The sequence below is a fragment of the Odontesthes bonariensis genome, chromosome 5 (assembly GCF_027942865.1).
Source record: "Odontesthes bonariensis isolate fOdoBon6 chromosome 5, fOdoBon6.hap1, whole genome shotgun sequence".
In the NCBI taxonomy this organism is placed as follows: Eukaryota; Metazoa; Chordata; class Actinopteri; order Atheriniformes; family Atherinopsidae; genus Odontesthes; species Odontesthes bonariensis.
The window spans coordinates 25422420-25443304 of NC_134510.1; the positions used below are offsets into that span (position 1 = coordinate 25422420).

At 41.1% G+C, this 20885-nt stretch overlaps 3 protein-coding genes across 4 annotated transcripts; 2 read left to right on the forward strand and 1 right to left on the reverse strand.

The window, feature by feature from the left end:
* Positions 1-105: 105 nt before the first annotated feature.
* LOC142380105 (BAR/IMD domain-containing adapter protein 2) lies at positions 106-12263 on the forward strand. The gene is made up of 15 exons (XM_075465644.1): positions 106-281; positions 1722-1866; positions 1950-2025; positions 2101-2187; positions 2811-2872; positions 3109-3180; positions 3987-4124; positions 4641-4793; positions 6213-6389; positions 6763-7411; positions 7992-8199; positions 8315-8377; positions 8794-8962; positions 9110-9150; positions 10012-12263. Exons 2-15 carry the CDS (start codon positions 1819-1821, stop codon positions 10082-10084), a joined length of 2016 nt encoding a protein of 671 aa, XP_075321759.1. The 5' UTR covers positions 106-281; positions 1722-1818; the 3' UTR covers positions 10085-12263.
* Positions 12264-13314: 1051 nt separating this feature from the next.
* Positions 13315-15672, reverse strand: ndufa3 (NADH:ubiquinone oxidoreductase subunit A3). The gene is made up of 4 exons (XM_075465656.1): positions 15595-15672; positions 15247-15321; positions 13637-13714; positions 13315-13512 (listed from the first exon to the last, which is right to left on the reverse strand). The coding sequence occupies exons 1-4, from the start codon at positions 15635-15637 to the stop codon at positions 13421-13423; spliced, it is 288 nt and encodes a 95-aa protein (XP_075321771.1). The 5' UTR covers positions 15638-15672; the 3' UTR covers positions 13315-13420.
* tfpt (TCF3 (E2A) fusion partner) lies at positions 15666-20780 on the forward strand. Of its 2 annotated transcripts, none has more exons than XM_075465655.1 (7): positions 15666-15879; positions 16068-16187; positions 17890-18012; positions 18314-18384; positions 18482-18551; positions 20232-20384; positions 20484-20780. In XM_075465655.1, the coding sequence occupies exons 2-7, from the start codon at positions 16086-16088 to the stop codon at positions 20556-20558; spliced, it is 594 nt and encodes a 197-aa protein (XP_075321770.1). In that variant the 5' UTR covers positions 15666-15879; positions 16068-16085; the 3' UTR covers positions 20559-20780. The 2 variants fall into 2 exon arrangements, with proteins under 2 accessions (XP_075321770.1, XP_075321769.1); XM_075465654.1 differs by having other exon boundaries at positions 16086-16187.
* Positions 20781-20885: the final 105 nt, after the last annotated feature.

The window sequence follows — 20885 nt, forward strand, 5'->3', positions numbered from 1 at the left end:
TGAGGAAAGGTACTGAACGGCACCGAATATCTGACCCCGATTCCTGGGAGTGAAGAGAGGCAGAGGGAGGGAGGGAGGGGGAGAAAAAGAGAGGGCCATGTGAAAAAGGGGGTGGAGGGGAGGTGAGATTTAGTGCTCTGTTGGATGAAACAACCCCCCACTACCTAACGGAGAGGGAAAGTTGCCTTATAGGAAGTAAAGAGGGGGTGTTATACCGTTCATTAACGCTGAAAGACGCGCAGGAAGCCTGCATCGTTTTCCGACAATGAGCCCAGAACAAGGTATGTAACTTCTTCTTTTTTTTTATGTAGCTTAACTACCAGTTAACGTTACACAAGTTGGGCTGAGAGTTGGAGATCAACAGGTAGTTGATACTCTGAAGTACTCTGAAGCCAAATGACAGTGTGCAGCTTTTATCACTCAGGAGAAAGCTCCACTGTGCAAATAACTGATTTTGTGAATAGTTCTACTTAAAAACAGGTTTCTCTGCACCATTTCTATCACACTTTAATTGTGTTTCACTCATGCAGCCTTTGATGAAAATGTTAAATTGAGAGATAATGGGGAAGAAACGATATTAACTGATGTTTAAAGAGATTCAAGAGTTAAATGAATGCATTTCACACGTACCTCCAAAATGCACAATTACTTACTAATCTTGAATGAATTCTATACATCATATTTAGTTTTTGGTGTGTTTTTTTTAAAGATGCATATGTGAAAACAATTTCTTTTTTCTTTTTTTTGCTTTTGGGAAGAAATTTAAGAGGCAAAACCACATGAATGCATCTTCTGTATCAGTTCCAAACCACCTGCAGACCTTTCCTGTTGCATCCTGAGACAAACAGCACTTTATTTCTCAGAATTAACCCTAACTATGCTTGAATATTCAGGCTTCATCTATCTATCCGTCTTCACCATTTCACTGCACCAGAGGAGCGCACACGTCGATGAAGCCGTGGAAACTACATAAGAGGGACAAAGTTAGAACAAAGCTCCCACTTGGCTGTCTTCCTTTCTCCTCCTGACAAATTACAGACTTCACCAGGGTGGCCTTAATGAGCAAGAGTCTGGAAATGTTTTCTTTGTGTCAGATAGCATTAGTTGATCTGGGTCAACGTTTTCTCTGTAATCTCGCTGTGATAACAAAGGAGGGCTGCGCAGGGAAAACCCGAGTCTTTTGCCATTAAATCCAGTTTGGAAATCCTCTAACCCCTTTGCCGAGGAAACAGTGATGTCGCGTGTTTATTCAGTGCTCTGACACCTGTGACTTAGGCTGGAGGAGTCCATTGTGCTTATCTGAAATGGTGCAACTCGTCTGGCACACGAATCTTGGAGAAATATTTGGGTTGCTGTAATGTTGTGAAGCGATAGTGCAGAAACTAGTGATTGGACCCATGTGAAAATAACACTGCGGCTGCCCTCAGACAAAACCCAAGATGGTCCTCGTCACATGTTGTGATGATTTAGACAGTGGCCTTAAAAGCCCTCCCAGTTAAATCGCTTCCTTTCAAACCTTTGTGGAAAAACATCACGGCGAAGACAAGTGCAGAATGATGATTTGGAAACTACGTGCTTGCACGTGCAAGGGAGACTCTTCTGATTAGTTGGGATTGTCGATATCCTCAGTTTAGGGTCATTTATGACAAAGAAAGTGACATCAATCCTCCCCTTTGATCTGTGTATTTTTCTTAAAGTCCGTCTTCACCTGTTCTTTTTAGGCGATCTCTGACCTCTGCAAAGTTTAGAGAGGTGAGCAGCCGAAGGAGAGGACGACACAAGCGTACGCAGTGGCGGTAGATTTGTGAGGAAAGAGAAATGTCTCGAACCGAAGAGGTCAACAAGATGACGGAAAATGTCTACAAGGTAAATCTGCAGTGCCTCTTATCTCTCTGCGTGCAGGTAGTAGAGACGTGGAAACACTCATTTGTGTGTATCACTTCCAACAGGGGATTCTGGACCAGTTTAACCCCAGCCTGAAGAATTTTGTGACCATGGGGAAACACTATGAGAAAGCCCTGACAGGTCAGTGAGGCTGACTGAGATGTGAGCGGACTAAATTTATTTTCAGTTCTCGCTAAACTTCACTCTCTTCTGCAGGAGTGACGGTGGCTGCTAAAGGCTACTTTGATGCCCTGGTGAAACTTGGAGAGCTGGCGAGCGACAGCCAAGGCTCCAAGGAGCTGGGTGAGTGGGCGGCTGCTGGAGAAGGGACAGAGCCCAGTTGGAAATAAACGCAAATTGCCTTTTAGACCTTCTGAAGTTTATAGAGTGAACGTGACAGCTGGTGTGAAGTGGAAAATAGTCTGTGAGGGTGCTGCATGTGTTTGTGAGCGAGGAGATGAAGACAAGAGGGGATGAGGAAATGTAGAGGCAGAGAACAGAGGGAAACGGAGAGAGTAGGGCCATTGTTGGGAGATTAACAACACCACATGATCTCATTGTAATGCTGAAAACGGCGGGGGAGGCAGGCAGGAGTGTCGGAGGGCGAGATGCCAGCCACCACATACTACAGCGCTGTGTGACCGAGGGAGGGACCACCACTTTGTAAATCAAAAACTGTGTCAAAGCAACAAGTTCTATAACAGTTCATTGGTTTGTTGTGTGTGTTTGGTGCAGATTCACTCACGCCGATACTGAGAAGCCTTTATTACTGCACACATTTTATCTTGATAGCAGCTTGTAGGTCCCACACTTCGGACTTCACAGGTTAACGTTGCAATTTAACGAAAAAAGAGTGGAAAAAAGCAGCCAATTAATTCTGGGTCCAAATCACGTGACGCTGATGACCTCCCTGCTGCTCCTTACAGGGGACACACTGTTTCAGATGGCCGAGGTGCACAGGCAGATTCAGGTGCAGCTGGAAGACGTGGTAAGAACGGGCACGTGCATGCTCATTTCTGTGGCCATTGTCATGCACTGTACACAGCGATTGGCAAATATTCAGTGGTATTATATGATGTTTAAATGGTGAAAATGAGGATTTACTGGTTTAGACTCAGGAAATGGTATGTTTGGGAGTATGATTTTGGCCAGGCTTCAATATAGAGGTTAACCCGTTATCAGGCTTTATTTTTTAATGGTTTATGTGACTCATTTCGTCAACAGTTGAAGTTGTTTCACTCTGAGATGCTCGCTCAGTTGGAACAGAAGCTGGAGCTGGACATCAAATACCTCACAGTGAGTTCACATGTTGACATTAATATTATGAAAGTAGAAAAATTCCCCAATGAATGATGACTTTACTGCAAAGGAAGTTTTTATTTACAACTTTTTTTCAATCGGTGGCACCAAACAATGGAGCTGTCTGACTGCACCGGAAATTATTTTATCTGAAAAAAGGGGGGAAAGAAAAGGGAGTTTCAAAGGAGAAAAGACGACCACCAAAGATTTGAGTTTACAACAGTTTGCAACGTTAACAAGAAGATTCTCGGACATAAAGATGCTAAAACACTTCCAGGCTGTAGCCAGAAGAAGGAACCTTCCTGAGTTAAATGACCCGGAAGTATCTTAAGTAGAAGCCAAGATAAGAGCTGCCTGAATTCTCTAGGTGCTTAGGAAAGGATCTCCAATGCTTCCGAAATGATCTCCTTTAGCATAGAAAACACCGGCCCATCATTTATTAGAGAACGGAGATAATTCCTTTCCGCTAGTTTTATAGCGACACTCGATTATTTTCATTCAGTCGTACAAACTGTGATTGGTGTGGATAAATATGAAGACAGGAGGATGAGTGTGAAAACACTATATTTTACTTTATCAAATGTTTCTGTTCTTTTTCAGTTATTAGTGTTTTTGATCAACAACTTTTGGATATTTTATACGATTATATGATTCTACAACTTTGATTAGTTTGCATTGATTTTCTGACTGACGTACATCAGACTCAGGCACACCCGCAAACCTAACCATGAATGCAAATGTAACTCTTAAATATCAATTTCATCCAATCTTGTATTTTACTTTCACATCTGCTTTCCTCTCAGGCCACCCTGAAGAAGTATCAGAGCGAGCGAAGGTCTCAGTCTGAGTCAATCGAGCGCTGTCAGTCCCAGCTTAAGAAGCTCCGCAGGAAGAGCCAGGGCAGCCGTCACCCACACAAATATGGCGACAGAGAGATGCAGGTGACTTAAGCTTAGAGCCCTACCTGAGTCAGATGAGATGCATGTGATTCAAAAGCTGCAAAACGATGACGTTTCGTTTGACAAATCCTTCAAATACGTGGATCCGAAACATCTCACTGGGCATTACGGCAGATTAAAGAGCAGCGTTGTGTGAGCGTTTTATGTGAGAAATAGGCCAGTGTGAATAAGATTAAAAAAACAATCTGCTTCAGCTGATTTGTCAAGAAACAAGAAACTTACTGCAAAACCTTACACCGGAAGAAAAATGAATGATATAAGAGGATGAGAGGATTTGCCCTCTTGACGTATGAAGAGAAAGGGATACATTTGGCCATCAGGCCAAAGCACAGCATTTATGATTCTGATTTTGTTATCACAGGGCAACAGGCAGGAAATGATGTCACATATCCCTTCCTGCCTCCATATTAATAACGTTAAAGGTCGTGTTATCTTGGAGTACTGTGCAAGTGATTTTAAATGCCTCTTTTGAAGTAAAGTTCATGGCTTTTCCTTCAGTTTGTGGAGCTGATGAGTCGTCGCCAAGGCGAACTGGACGCACTGGTGGCCACAGGTTACAAGTCTGCGCTGACTGAGGAGAGGAGGCGGTACTGCTTCCTGGTGGACAGACAGTGCTGTGTCACCAAACTGCTCATAAACTACCACTCCAAGGTGATGTACTTGCAATTTTTAAAAAATGTTCTGTGTTCCCCTTTCTGTCAGCAAATTAGTGGAAACTTCAAAACTAACTACTCATCTACTTCTAACAAGCACAAACAGTCAGAGGTGTTACATATCAGGACGTATTCAAAAAAATCATCTGCTACCTACTAGATCTTAAAATGAGATTAATTGATTAATTAAAATACCCCAAGAGCTACATCTTAGACTCTAACATCAGTGAGCATGTTAAATGTTAAAGATCATAACAATTCTGGCTTGTTGTGAAGGGTTGCAGGAGAAAGCCTCTTCTCTCTAAGAAGAACACGGCAGCACAGCTTAGGTTTGCAAAGTTACATCTGAACAAAACACAAGACTTTTGGAATAAAGTTCTTTGGACAGACGAGACCAAAGTGGAGATGTTTGGTCATAATGCACAGCAACACGTTTGGAGAAAAAACAAACGCAGCACATCAGCCCAAACACCTCATGCCAACCTTCAAGAACTGTGGTGGAGGGCTGATGATGTGGGTTTGTTCTGCAGACACTGGACCTACACACCTTGCAGTCACCATGCAGTCCTCTGTATACTAAAGCATTGTAGAGTTAAATCTGAGGCCATCTGTCTGACAGCTGAAGAACAGCTGAAACTAGGCTTAATGATCCCCAAACACAGCAGAATGACTGAAGAAGAAAAGAATCAAGCTGCAATGTTTCAGTCAAAGTCCAGAAAACATCTCCACTGAAATGCTTTGGTGGGACCTTCAGAGAGCTGTGCATAAACCAGTGCTGCAAACATAAATGAACTGAAAAGTTGAGAGGAAAGAAAAGTGGTCCAAAGTCCTCCATAACAATGTGAGAGACTGATTTAGACAATTATTACTTCACGTTGTTGCTGCTAAAGGTGTTTCGACCAGCTGTTGAACCATTCGTTTATCACACACTGATTCTGCATTTTGGCTTAACTTTGAATAATGACAGTAGCGTATATTATGTCATGTGTTGTTCATCTAAGGTTGCATTTACCAAATTTGAAGGACCAGATGATTTTTTTCACCATGTCCCGATTTAACATTAGAATTGAGGATATGTAATTGAATTCTGATAGAGCTGATTCTCCTGTGCCGAAACAAGATTAATTAGCTGAATCATGCTGTAATTATGGTGCTGCAAATATAGAACTATATATCTGAAATGATTTCAAACGTATCTAAGATTATGTGTCGGTCACCAGCTGAAAATAGTCTCCAGCCAACGATATTGTTATCCCTCACATGCAACGTTTACTTAAAATGAAAGAAAATATTCTTATTATTAAACTACTCTGCTGACAAACAAATACAGCAAGAAAATACGAGGTCACATCGATTTTTGCCTTTAACGGCGTTTTGCTTAATTATCATTGTTTCTCTGCTTTTGAATATAATCCAGGTGAGAGAACTTCTGTCACAGAAACTGTCATCTTGGCAGCAGTCGTGTTCCCAGCCAACGAAGCTCCCGGAGCGCGCTCTCAATCTGCTGCGTCACACTGCTCCACCCGGCCCAGGGGCTGCTGGGATAGCCGAGGTCCTCCGTCACACCAAGCTCGGCTCAGCGCCGCCAGAGCAGGTCAGGTTCTGTTGTGTTCACGGTGGCCCCGATGGCTGCTGTGTGCTGCATTTTTAACACCCCATAGTTTTATCCATAATGTGGATGATTTCACTGAAGGTTTGCACCTTTCAGGTTGATAAACCCGAAATCCTATTGAAATAAAAAAAAGAGTTATTATCTGTCCCAAGTCAAGACCGACAGCTAACAAATCGCGTCACAGGCTGAAACCTTTAGATTTCTTTAGAGTCACTATAGTTATGGCTCAATTTGGGCTCAAGCCTTGTGTCATGTGACTCTTTTGCTTCTGGACATTCAGCAACTTTAAAAAAAATCCCTCCAATACTAGAGTTTTCTTGGCTGCTAGTTATCGCGCTTCATTCTTGTTTTTCAGAGGCTCTCTGTTCAAGAAGTCCCTCCTCTGTTGAACGGAGACTCCAGCCGCTCGCAGCAGCAGCGCTCGCTTCCATCCTCTTCCTCCCAGAGCGACACTGGTCTTCCTCAGGGCTCTCCTCAGACTTTTCGCTCTGCGTCCTCCGCCGGAGGAGCTGCTGGAGGTTCTTCCAGTGGAGCATCTCCTCAGCACACCTGCTCACCCCTGAGTGCGTCAGACAGCCCCCTCCCTGACGGCAGCGGCAGCGACAGCGCCAGCCCGGCTGCGTCCACACCCACCACCTCCAGCTGCTCTGCCCAGCAGGGCTCTCTCGGCCTGGCGTCTAACACCTCCAACCTTTCCCCGTGCCTCATTCCCTCCACAGTGATGTCGCTCAGCCAGATCTCGCCGGCCAGCAGCTCCTTGCAGGGCATGACCCTCCCCATCCCTCACAGCGCTCCTCACAGTCCTCCGCTGTCCCACAGCGCTCCCCTCTCCAGGGCCATGACTCCTGTGCAGCTGCTGCACCAGCAGGTGGGACCAGGAGGGAGCAACACTTTGTCTCCGTCACATAACCCCTGGCTGCTGAAGGCTGCAGACATGTGCTCCACTGCAACTCTTCCTCTGCCGAGGAGGCCTGTCAGCGAAATGAGGCTGGGCGGCTTTCAGGGTATGACGTGCTCCAGCGCACTCGTTTGTTTGATGCTTGTCCTTATTGCCAACCGTCTCCTCGCATTTTCTCATTTTCTTGTCTCGATGTAGAGTTTTAACCCGGACTAAGAGATCTGAACACATCACACCAGTTTTAAAATCTTTACACTGGCTTCCAGTCAGTCACAGAATAGATTTTAAAAGCCTGCTGATGGTTTACAAATCCCAGAACGGTTTAGGCCCAAAATACATCCGTGATATGTTCAGAGAATATAAGTGATATAATATACAAGTGGAACAAACTGCCAGTGGAGATTAAACTTTCACCAAATGGAGACATTTTTAAATCCAGGTTAAAAACATCTCTTTTCTCATGTGTTTGTGCATGAAATCTGCACGGTATCTTTTAATTTATCTGGACTGTTGCTTGTTTTTAAATTCATTTAAATTATTTGATTTGTTTCTCTTTATATTCTTTTATGTATTTTTTAATCCTTCTTCCACTCCCTGCTGCAATGCTTTTATTTTATGTGAAGCACTTTGAATTGTTTTGTACATGAAATGTGCTGTACAAATAAATTTGATTTGATTTGATATAGGCTCCAGTCTCCCCAGGGTGTTGCCTTTATCTGGACTTACGCGTGTGGAGGCCATGTTCGCTCACACACCTGGAGCTTTGGAAGGCGGTGGCAGTCACATGGGGCGCGGGGCTTGCTTACTACACTTCCAGCCTGGTGACAACATCACCTTGCTCATCTCTGAGCCCAGAGACGGGTGGCATTATGGTCAAAATGAGCGTACTGGAAGGTATGATTTACAGATTGGAAAAATGCTGAATAGTCTCCATTGCACTCTCTTTGGCTCGATTTGCTGCTTGAACGTTTGAAGTTGTTTTCACATGTAGTGAAATTTCCCCTCGCAGGAAAGGCTGGTTCCCTTTCTCCTACACTCAGCCACAACATAGCAAGAAGGATCTCCGTGAGGGGTAAGCAAACAAAGACCAAACGTTTTTTATAACGTTGTTAAACAGCACTAATTAATAAGGATAGCAAGCTTCCCACATTTGCCTTTAGTTGTTTTTAAAACTTTTTTTATCGGCAAAGATGAATTCACATAAAACTTAAGTGGGGGTCCTCTTCACAGTAAATCTTTTCCTTTTTCCATCTCCTTGGCCATAAATCAACACAACTTTCAAGCCAAAAGTGCAGACAATCATACTGTTGGCCATGAAGTTTTCCACAACCCTTTCCCAACTTCACTTTCCAACAGCAACAGTGTTGTTGAGTCCAGGAAAACAGTCAAAGTCACTCGTGATCAACACTTCTCTGCTCTCATCGTGCTTCCTCAAACTTTTTTTCCCCCTGTTTATTCTTTCCTCTCGGTCTGTGACCTTCCTTGTAGCTCTCTCTTCTTATCTAAGGCTAACAGCACCAGTACCGGACAACTCGACAAACTAGTGTCTCCGGGTCTCCCAGCCCTCACCCCCGAGTCAGAGGAGGAGCGATCCCTTCCTCCCCAGAGGGTCAGCACCTTCCGCCCGCGCCCCTACAGCATGGCCGACAGCAACAAGGTCAGAAGCTCAAAACCTGTGGGACGAGGTCAAGGGTCAGGGCCAGTGTGTCCTCACAGCTCGCCGTTGTGGAAGAGATTCAGGTGCTTTGCAATAATGATTTTAATATAGATTGTGACTCCCACCCCCCTCTCTTCTGTTTTTCAGATCACATCAGATTTGGCCTCTCCACCACTTTCACCGACAAGGTAATTTTCTAGCAAGTCACGGGGGTTCTACTTAAAGGGCCAATCCACCAATTTTATATCCCACAGTCTATTCAGGGCTTGCACAGGCCCTAGAAATCCTTGGTTCCGAGGTTAGAAAAGTGTTTAAAACTGCTTCAAACTGTAATTGCATTGCCTTCATAATGAGTATATATAATAGTTCACTTTTTCGATACAAAGAATAGAAAAGAACTTGTTTGTTTTGCCTTTAATGAAGATGACTCCCCAACTTTTCAGTGTCCCTCTTAGTCTGAGCGTGCAGATATATTGTGGAGTTGTGTAAATTTCATTCAAAAAGGCTCTCATATTTTCCAGTTTTAATACAAAAATCAAAGCTTTGAGTCATTTGTCGACTGACACCTTAGCCCAGACAGTATGTATGTGTACATGTAGTGTATCACCACAACGAAGAAGTTAAAAAGCTTGAAAATTCACCCTGGAAAGTGCTTGAATTTGACTTCAGAAAAGGCGTGAGACCACATAAACCACTGCGAATGAACTGTGGAGCCAACACAAGCCTCTACCTGGCAAAAAAAGGGTCATGAAATGAAAATGTGCTTTTCTAGAGTTTGGCCTTTGATCCACAGGGGTGTGCAAAAGCTTAAACACCCACAGTCAAAATAATTTTGTTTCTCTAAATTTCTAAAAGGGCTCAAGCTTGTTTGCTTATTTGATTTTCTATTTAAAAGTTTATTCAATAGCTACAGATCCCAAATACGTAGATAAGACGCTAATTTGCATCACTTGACCCAAGAAGGTCCTTTATAACAAATAAAAAGAAAAATATAAAAAATAATTCATTTAACAAACTGAGATTGCATATTTGCTCCTTCCTCCTCACAGGTCTAATCCGTTTGCCCACATTCGACTCAGAAAAACAGTCACCAACGATCGGTCGGCTCCCATCATGGAGTGAGCAGCAGCAGCAGCAGCAGCAGCAGCAGCAGCCGCCGCCGCCGCCGCAGCAGCAGCCCTGCTCTCTGTGGGCCGTCAGTCCATCAAGCCTCAGGTTGAGTCTTGGAGAAACACTGACATGTGTTTTTGAGTAGTGATTTTACTTTGGATGTTCTATTTTTCCATCTAATCACATAGAGTATGTGTTTCGTGTGCAGAGGCAGAGTATTTTTATGTAAGAATTATTAATGATATGAATATGATTTATGCCTATTTAATTTTGAGGTCGTTAGAAATAAAGAAAGAAACCACTAACACCTGAGGATTCACCATAAAGGTGGGCATTAAGATAGAATAAAGGTGAGGGTTTTTTTTCTTCTTTTGTTTGAGACCATCATACTGTGTCTTACTTAACTAACATTTCCTAATTAATCTTGACCTGTTCCTCTTTATTCTTTTACTTTGTTTCTTTTTTGTGCCATATCCACAGAATTGTTCCTTTTTTTCCAGTTGATTCTGGGACTGGATCCTATAATAACAGGTTGTTAACTTTGACAGTTATGCCATTTTATGGGAAGAGGACGGGCTCCTTCTCTACAGCAGTATTATATTTTTCAAAAGAAGCTGCCGGACTGGTTCGTTTTCACGGTTTCAGTGAAGGAAAACCTTTAAAATGTCTTAAAAGTGTCTCTTCTTATTTTAAATTTGATTGTTTAGATGAGATACTTGACGTGTTTTAACTGAGCTGACACACTTAGTTGATTTTGTGTCACTTGTATTTTATTTACTGTACGTGGAAAGTGTTTGAGTGCACAAGTCCCTGTCAGATAAATCTCATTCTGCTGCTGCAAAGTTGAATATTTGTAGGTATAGATTATTGTATAGTTTTAACCTTTTTTTCCTGGACTCAACATGTAAAGCAAAACTCATCTTTCTATCGTTCAAATGACATTTTCTCAGTGGAATCATGGGGGGAGGGGAGGATAGACTCCAACAGAAGTTCAGAAACTTACCACACTGTGAAAGTTAATAGCTGAATGTTTGGATAGTGGTTTTATGGAAAGAATTATATTTTTTAGAGAGTAGCATGCTGTTGAAGGTTCAAATGAGAGTCTTATAAATGAGAGGTTTCTATGCTTAGTCTTTGGATTTGATGTCTTTGTGATTCCCTTTCAGTCCCAAATCTAAAGCTGTTCACCATCTTGGCTAGTTGATTGTAGTTGTGTGAATCTTAGAGCGATGCGAAAGCCAAGACGGGTGATACGATTACGTCTTCTGGGGGAAATGTATCCGTGAAAGTGATGAAGAAAGCAAACGGGAAGTTGGCCAATGTCTGAGCAAGTGTTTGTGGTAAACTAGAGACATCTGAAGTAATATTTTGTAGCAAAAAGTGAAGTATAAAAATGAAATATTGTCTCTGTGCAAACTGAAATGCTTTATGTTTCTGTTCTAACTACCTTCAACTGCTGTGATCTTTCAGCACCTTGAAGATCTGAGATATCACCGATAAAGGTTTTAGAGAATCGTTTCTAACTGCAAATCCTATATATTCATTTGTGTAGTATGATTAATAAAGGCAACCTAATGCTTGTAAATAGTACTGAAAACGTGACTGCTGCTAAAATGATATTTCACTTTGGTGGAACATTTTGACTTTGTGATGATGCAGAGGAAACATTCGATACAGAGATGTCGTTTCCAACTCTCAGGTGATACAGCTGACACAGTAAACAGAAGATCAAACTGTTATTACATGAATTAATGATGGAAATAAGCTGTGAGCTGTAATTAATGAGCACTGAAATCAGATGATGAACCTCATATTGACTTATTAATGTGGTAACACGAGTGAGATAAGAAAAAATGGAGTGGCGTGGCGTTTCTGAGGAGTGCATGTTGCATAATAATATATTGACAGATGTTTCTGAAAATTTGCAGAATTTATTCTACAATTTTAATCACTGCTGATTAGCTGTTCGCCGTCCACGACTTCCGACTCTTCCACTGAAGTGAAATATTGTTTAAACAGTAGACACCACTTCATGCATAAGTCCTGTGCATGAACAAAACGGAGCGACGTGAACAAACTGAGGCTCTTGTATTATTAATATGAAGATCCAATAATATGATGATGAGCACTGCTGAGCAACACTGGAGTACTGAATATTCACTTGTTGTGGAATAAAGGTTCGATGAAGGAATCGTCACGAGTTTGTTTGATTCAAGAAGGCGACGTTTCTGCACGTTTTAAATACACATCTACAGAATAATCGTATGTCCAGAAAGTATTCATGGGGGTGAAGCACACAGTGCAGGCAAAGTCTCTAACATATAAATACATGTAGGTGGTGCAGCTTTTAAGCAGCCTATTCAGAAAGTCCATGTTCTTTTAGCTGTGATAACTTTGTGCAGCGTCATGTCGTCGTTCTGCTACCTTTCTCACTTAGCCAAGTAGAAATATGTTGGGTGTACAAAAAGGAATTTGTTTCCAACAGCCTTAATCTGATTACAGCCTTTCCAAACTAAGCCTCCAGTGAAGGATCAGAACTGTGGAGAAGCTTAGTTTTAAAACTGATTATGTTTTTCTTAAAGAAATATTAGGTGGATATACTGCTAAGAGGCTACGTATTCCAGTAGGTGGATTCTTCACGCACATCTTGAACCCATCGGCCCAAAAGATCTGCACATTTCCCACATTATCAAAGGAAATTTGACACCCATTCAATATCTGACCAAATCATAAACACGGCCACCTTCTCTCTCTCTGTTATCGAGTTACAGAGTCGAATAATGGCCGGAAAGCTGTTTTTCCAGAACACTTTTTCCCTGTGAAGCTGATCTATATAAAATGTCATGAATTTATCCCACAAAACACTTGCGTTAAATGTTGTCATAATTAGGATGTTAATTTTTTAACTATGGACAAAAACCTGTTGCATGAATCCACAGTTAAATGCTTCATTCTTATCAGTTCTCTCTTGATATCGAGTTAACACGTTTGCCAAAATCCAAATCTCATGCGTATGATGTCCCCTTCATGACAACGAAAAACTGAAAGACGGACTATTTCTTTGGCTGTGACTGTCGCTGAGGTATGAAAATGTAAGTTAATTAATTCAATAATCAAAAAAATACAGTGAGACGACATCTTGTCATGCTGAGCCTTGTTCAGCAAGGCAGTTACACACGTTCTGACGTATGTCTGCAACTGTGTAACGTGGTCTTTATAAATAAATCCATGCGGCACAAATGTAGAATTAAATAGAATCTTTACTGGGAGACAATGACAAATTGGGCAATTATGCAGGCAGATATGAACAAGAGGAGGAACACGAGCACTGATTGTGAGAAGAGAAAGTTATAGTTTTTTAAGCCATTCTAAGTTGTTTCCCTTTGGATCACGTGGATGGGTTGGAACGTCGGGCATGTTTCCGTCATCTCGCACGGGAACTATAACGGGAAAATAAAGAGGAGAAGCTTTAATGGCAGATGTTGAGGTATCCACGGGTTGTTTAACACATGCAAGCAATGACAGTTTAACCACAGCCTGCTTTGAAATAACACTGACGTTTACCTGGGTAGCAGTACGGCACTGCCGCATTCAGCATTGCTGTATATTTTGTAAAAGGGCTGATGAATGGTAGAATTATACCTAAGGACATAAAGCACATTAATTACACTCTCAGGACAGGTCACTGCATAGCACAGTCGGTTAACAAAGATTCACCGAACAAGATCTCATACAGCGCAAACAACCAAGAAGAAATAACTCACCAAATGATAATTATTACCTACATCCTATAAGTTCTAGACAAATGCTGGGATTCTAAAGTGATCTTATGCACTTGCATTAGCTTTCAGACATAAAAAGATCATATGAGGTGGCAATTAGCTTGGATAAACACCTAAAAACATAAACTTCTTATAGCACTCTCCTTAATGACTGAACCTTGTCATATTTACGAAGACTAGCTGCACTTTCTGTTGTAAATATATTGTGCAAATACTCAAGCAGTGTCTCATGCTTTTGGATGAGTAAGTTTGACCAAAATTTTATGTCATGATTAGAAATGTTTAAACTTTTACTGTACAACCAAATATCAAAATGAAAACAAGCAAATACAGCACATCAAGTGCTAATACTAAGAGACTTCACTGTTTTTTTTGTAGGAAAATATGCTCATTTCCAAAAGGTATACTGTGCTACAATTTCCAGTTGCCGTTTAAAACACAACACTCGAAGAAATCTTCCTCATCTCCGAGAGAAGATGCAGCAACAGCAGAATATGTGAAAGTTGATATTTTGTTGAAGGATCCTGAATGTGTGAGGATCCAGTTCAGCCAGGCAGATGAAAAAAGGGGTAAGACAGCGGGAGCTGACTGTACTGTTTCATTTTCCTCATATCTGTACTGCTGACAGTGGTGGAGGAAGTACTGAAATGTAGTACTTAAGTAAAAGTAAAGATACCCTGCAAAATATATACTTAAGTAAAAGTAGAAGTACTGCTTCAAAAAAACCTACTTAAGTAAAAGTCATAAGTACTGACTTTTAAATTTACTTTAAGTATTAAAAGTAAAAGTACTCGCGCTATTGGTTGTCTTTCAATGTCTAGGCCATTTTGATGAAGAATGCAGGTATAGCTACTGGTAATACTTAAGCCTCTACAGAAGTCACTGTTAGTAAAAACTATAAGCAACATTGAAGCTGACAGAGCCACCTGATTGGTTTAAACATATTTTTGTGTAGGCAACGTTATGGCGAAACTGCATTTATAAAATGTAACGAGTAACAACACATATTGTAGAAATGTAGTGGAGTAGAAAGTATAGATAATAGCTGCAAAATGTAATGGAGTAAAAGTCGAAAGTATGCATTATTATTTTTACTTAAGTAAAGTACAAATACGGAAAAATTTACTTAAGTACAGTAACGAAGTAAAAATACTCTATTACATTCCACCACTGGCTGCTGAGCACCATCTGGTGGCTACAGGCCCAAAAACTGCAGTGCAAAAAGGTGCCAATAAAAATCAAAGGATTTATAATATAATCACTTCACGTACATGTGATGATATTCTAACAGTAATCTTGTCTCTCATATTTGCTGTTGTTTCGCCAGCGGTCCTCTACTGCCACTGCACACCTTCATACAACTGAGCTACATCCAGGAGTCTGCTTTCTTACCGACTAGCCCGATCCCACAGGAGGCCACGATAACAGGCTCCTTATTCCACGCATTTTTCAGGAAAGCTCCGAAACCTGCAGGAAAAAAAAAAAAAAAAAAAAACACAGGCAAGTTAAAAGCCGCCACATCTTATGAGCGACACTTGGTTAGCTAACAGCTAACATTAGCAACACATCCAAGGTCACGTTTTTCGTTTTATTTCGAACAGATATCGTTGTATAAAAGTAATTATAAAACACAGTTTGCGTGTTTCCTAACACTCAATGTATGTATCTGCACTACCGGGACGTCACAGGTAAGTTAACTTATTTGATAAGAGGTCCAAAAGACACAAAATATACACGTACCTGCCATATTGTTGGTTGTAGTTTCAGCCGAGCGGGTGCTCATGGGAAGTGTAGTAAAGTTTAACGGACGTCTAATTTCTGCGCCAGTTGGACGTAAACACAAGCGTGAGCTTCCTGAAGCTAACCTCGTAGCTAGACAGGTATTATGGTAGCAAACCTTCTTAACTCATCCTACAGTGTAAATAGCAGAGTCATATACAGTCTGTAGATTATGAAACAGTTTTCAGTGGAGCTTTAAAGCCGCGACAGCTCAGCAGACATTTTTTTGGCTGATAACTCAGGAATGTAAGTACTGTTATGATGGCAATACGGTGCAACAATATGATATCCCCGCTGACTGTAATGAGAAATTATTTACGTTAAAAAATACGTTTGCTTTCAAGGTGTGACTATATGCGCACTAAAAATGCTTAAAAATTAAAAATATATATATTTTAAGCATTAAATATTAAAATTGTTTTACTGTGACGCAGAATTTTGTTTCCCTGTAGATGATGGAGGATTTCTCTGGCTTGGCTCTGCCCCCTCTGTTTGGAGGACACATCCTGGAGGCAGAGCTGGAGCCTGGTGGTGTGGAGCTGGGACCAGGAGAGGTAATAATGTTGTTGATGGTAACAGTAATGTTGATGTGAGTGACCGCACCTAATTAGGCCTCATTGCTGCACAAAGTCACGAAAATAAATGTATGTACCTGTCTTAGTCCTCATTATACCAAGTTAGATCTGATGCAATACACTGTTATTAGATATTACCGCAGCATTAATTTAATATGTATTATCTTATGTTGATAATTCAGACTTGATGATATCATGGAAAATTTATTTCCCCAGTTGGCATTCAAGGTTCATAAGCATTATGCGGTTCTGCTACTACTTGCTTTTTACAATAAAACAAGAATTTAAATGATCAGGTTGGAAAATTAAAACGTCTGTTGTGGTGGAGAGTAGAGGAAAGAGTCAGATTTCTCATAACCCTCCGAAAGAAACTGCTGCTCAATGAGGTGGTACATCAGCAGATACTTCTGTTTCTCTTTCCTGTGTATAGCCATGCACACCCCATATTAGTCTGGGATGTTTCCAGTTGAGATGTCCTCTGTTGCTCTGTAGAAGTTTACAAGAAGATCCCTAAGAGTTTAGCCTTCTTGAGCTTCCTTTAACAGCTCTTTTGTTTTGTTGAGGTTAAACAGCAGGTTGTTTTCTGTGCATCACAGTGCGAGACTAATGATTTCCTCCCCATACACAAAGTCTACTGATTGTTTGTAGTCCTGTTGGATAAAAGTGGTGCTGTTGGCGAGGTTCACAATAGAGTTATCTTTGTGTCTTGGTTATGGGTGTACAGTGTGAACAGGAGGTGGCCAAGAATGGAGGAGTCCCAACGGTTTGAGTTCGGTTTGTGAGGAAGTCCAATATCCACGTCACACAGAGATTGATGAGTTTGTCATTTTGTTACAGAGGAAAGATAGTACTGAGTGCTGATCTGAGATCAACTAACTGTATTCTGATGGAGGGGTGGTTATTCTCCGTGCTGGCAGGCATGTTGTTGATGAGCTGAAGAGCCAGTTTCGTCAGAGCGTTTTATCAGAATGAGGGACAGGACCACAGGGGTCATACTCACCTGTGGTAGTGACATGTCAGAGATGTCAGGAGCAAAACAAGGCGGTTGTCAGGCCCTGAAGCTTTGCTAACGTTCACTCCCGGCAGCGGCCTTCTTACAGCCGCTGTGGATGCCGATCGTGAGTAACTTTGTGGATATTTTATTTCTTGGTTCATGTGGTTGTCTTTTCACTATGCAGTGACAGTAATTGTTATATTTGTTCTGGCTTCCTTAAGTAGTATTTTGAGTGTAATTATCATGTCAAAGAAGAGAGAAAATACGCCACAAACAAACTGAAATGTTTCTTTGACTGTTTTGGTTTACTTATTCGTTTGTTTTTGTGTGTTTGTATCTGTCTATCTAAATAATATCCTCAGTTATTTTGACAATGAAAATCATGTTATGGAAATCTGACGTTGTGCTCCTCTCATACCAAGACAGTTTTAACAAAGCTCTTGACTTAAAAGAATAAAATGTAAAGTACATGTATAAAGTTATAGTATTGTGGGAAAGGTCATCTGCTGAAGTCACAAATGCAGCAGTTGTCAAACTGGTGGGCATGGAGGTGACATGGATGACCAGGTGGAAAACTTTTATTCCACTTAAATTCAGCCTGGATCAGGTGTATTCTACTCATTTGGAAACATACACACAGAGCGCCGAATGGTGAGTTTGTTTGTTTGTTTGTTTTCGTCCCTTCAGGTGGAGCTCGACCCGGGAGGCAACGAACTGCTCGAGAGCACGGCGCAAGAAGATGAAGAGAGAAGAGCTCTCGACAAAAGGAAATATCTCGCGCTGAGCAGGAGATGTAAAGAAATTGAACAGGTGTGTGTCAGCCCGTGTATTCTGCATGTGGGTCATTTTGCTCACACTTCCTGGATGTGTTTCCTGTGTAATACGATATAACAGATATGGTAACATTTACATACATGACTTCTGACACAATTTCTTGGTGTGGAGTTTTTAAAAAAAAGCCATTTCTTACATTTTTTACTTTATATCCGTTTGATGCGTCCTAAAAAAACCCACAAACGTGATGATTCTGTGGCTCTTTGTGATAGATCAATACATCTATGATCATTTGCACCTTCACCAGCCTGTAATCAGACGCGCGTGTTGTGTTCAGGTAAACCAGAAGATCCTGGGTCGCCTTCACCAAGTGCAAAGAATTACACGACGCCTGAAGAAAGAAAGACGGTACAGATCCTCATCTGAAAAACTAATGTTTTTGTCCATTTCTGGAGAGCTTTTCCACTTTCCACAACTCATCTGAAGCCTCTGCTGATCCTCACAGGTTCCTCATGAAGACTTTGGATTCCCATGGGGATGATTACAGAAACGCCCAGCTCACTATACTGCTTGAGGTAACCACCGTTGGACCATTAATCTTATTGTAAAGGAAATATAAAGACTAAAAATTATTTTTAGTAATTAATCAATAAATGTAGAACCATAAAGAGAAAAAAAGAAGAATGAATTATAACAGAAATGTTAAGATATTTAAAACAATATACAGTATATACAGTATACAATGTGAGCTCAGTTGTTGAAAATGAAGATCAGCTGTGGAGTTCAAATAGTTTTGATATATTTGTGGTCGGATTGGTACAAAATTTGTCCAGTGGAAAACGTATCCGATGTCTTGTCCACCTCTCAACTGCCCCACCAACAGGAGAGCAAGACCAAACTGAACCAGGTCAAAATCTTTTTTTTTTCTTCCTCCTTTTTTTTGTTTTAAGTGAGCTAAATGTGAAATCTACACTCTGATTAGTTTCTGCTCGTTGCACGTAGACAATCTGCACATTTTCAATAGAATTATCCAGTGTTTATAACCAGACCATCCTGATAGTTGCGTAACTTTAATGACCCAACCCCTTCAGTCTAATATAAACTCCACTAGAGTCCAGGCCACATAAAACTACATCAATCCATTTTACCAATGCATTTAGGTGTGACCATATTAACTGGTGTGGTGGTTCTGGAGGAAAAAGGAAGTCCATATTGGCTGGAAAACAAACAACTTTACTTTAATAATTCATTTTGTGTGGAAAGGGGAAAATACCCCCAACATAATTTACTTGCCCATATTCCAGTTTGGTCACCATAAAACATCTAAGCAACAGTTTTTAAGCCTGCTTTCCCTAGCTGGTACTCTTTTTCTCAAACTTTATTTGTACTTGAGATGTGAGCTTCACTCACATTGATATCAAGTCATTAACAAAGGCAAGATGAAAAACAATGAGACAAACAACCAAGTGGTGAAAGGACATTAACGCAATGAAATGACACAAAAATTATTAAATTTACTGTTCAGGGGGGATGATTTGTTGAATGAAAGAATTCAAATTTCTAAAATGTTCAAAAGGCGTGACTGTACTGATTTTGAGGAGATGCAGTATTTTGTTCCAGGAGTCTGTTGCACTAGAATTAAAATCAGTTTTTCGAACTTGTGGAACGTGAAGTGAAAGCTTGTCAGCGCAGTGAGACCGATCCACCCCTGTCCTGATGCGACTGTGAAAAAGCGGAGCAGGATTCATGTTTACAAATCCCATCACTGTGATCTAAGAGGGACACATTTCCCCACCAAAGTGATTTTATATCTATTGAAGAATCCAATCTTTTACCCGACTCAGCACGCAAGTGTTTAGGCGTGAATTGAATGGAGATTTTCCATAGAAATCTGTTTGTGACTCGGTGGATTTGAAGTCCATTTCAGATGGAAATGTCAAGATTGTTGTAGCTTATGTCTCTGGCCCCGTAGAATACCATTTGTTTTGTCTTACCCCGTTCAGTCCATGTCAAAGGTCTTTATGATATTGCAAGATATTAAAGAAGAGTTGGATGTATAATCTATAGAATCAGCAGCACTGCGTTGTGCACCGACAGACGAACATGATGACTTGCTAAGGATGGCGAACTTTCAAAGCACTGACAGGGGGCTTTGAAGCTTATTTTGAATGTGTGATGTTCGCGAGTGATCAAATGTTATTAAGCTCGCTAGATGCCGTTGAATTAAAAAAAACGATCCCTGACATTTGTTTCAGGAGGAACACGGAGCCCACTTAGATCCTGCCACTGGGGTCGAGGATGAGAGACTCAATGGCGTGTCTGGTTCGTCTGCGGCGCTCCATCACGCAGCTGGACCAAAGAAGAAGAGGCACCGAATTCCTCGGCAAGAAAAGGAGAAAGATCAACAGGTTGGTGGTCGGTTTACGGTACAGAATCAATAAGCATTTACACATCTGATTGTGAAGAATAGCTGATTTTCTGTTATCTTAATTTCCTCCTCTTCTCAGATTGAACAAGACATGTCGGTGTTGGCAGAGACGCAGTTTGGAGAAATGCCCAGCCCAACCTCTCTGTCTCACTGATCAGTGCCCTAGAGATGATGATGATGATGATGATGATGATGTGATGTTGAGATGTTGAGAGGAAGGCTGGGGTTCTTCAGCTGTTCAATAGACAACACTGCCACCTTTTCTCAGCCAGGCTTTGCACTGTTTGTATTTTAACATAAAGAGTGTAAACAGATTGAATTCATGTAAAGTAATTCACGTTCAGTCAATACACATACATTTGTTTTGTATATATTATTTTGTGTTTAGATATTTTGAAGTGATACTTGATTACAACATACGATTATGACTAGTGTACAGTATTGTGAACAATAATAGTAGATGGGGAAACATCAATTGGTA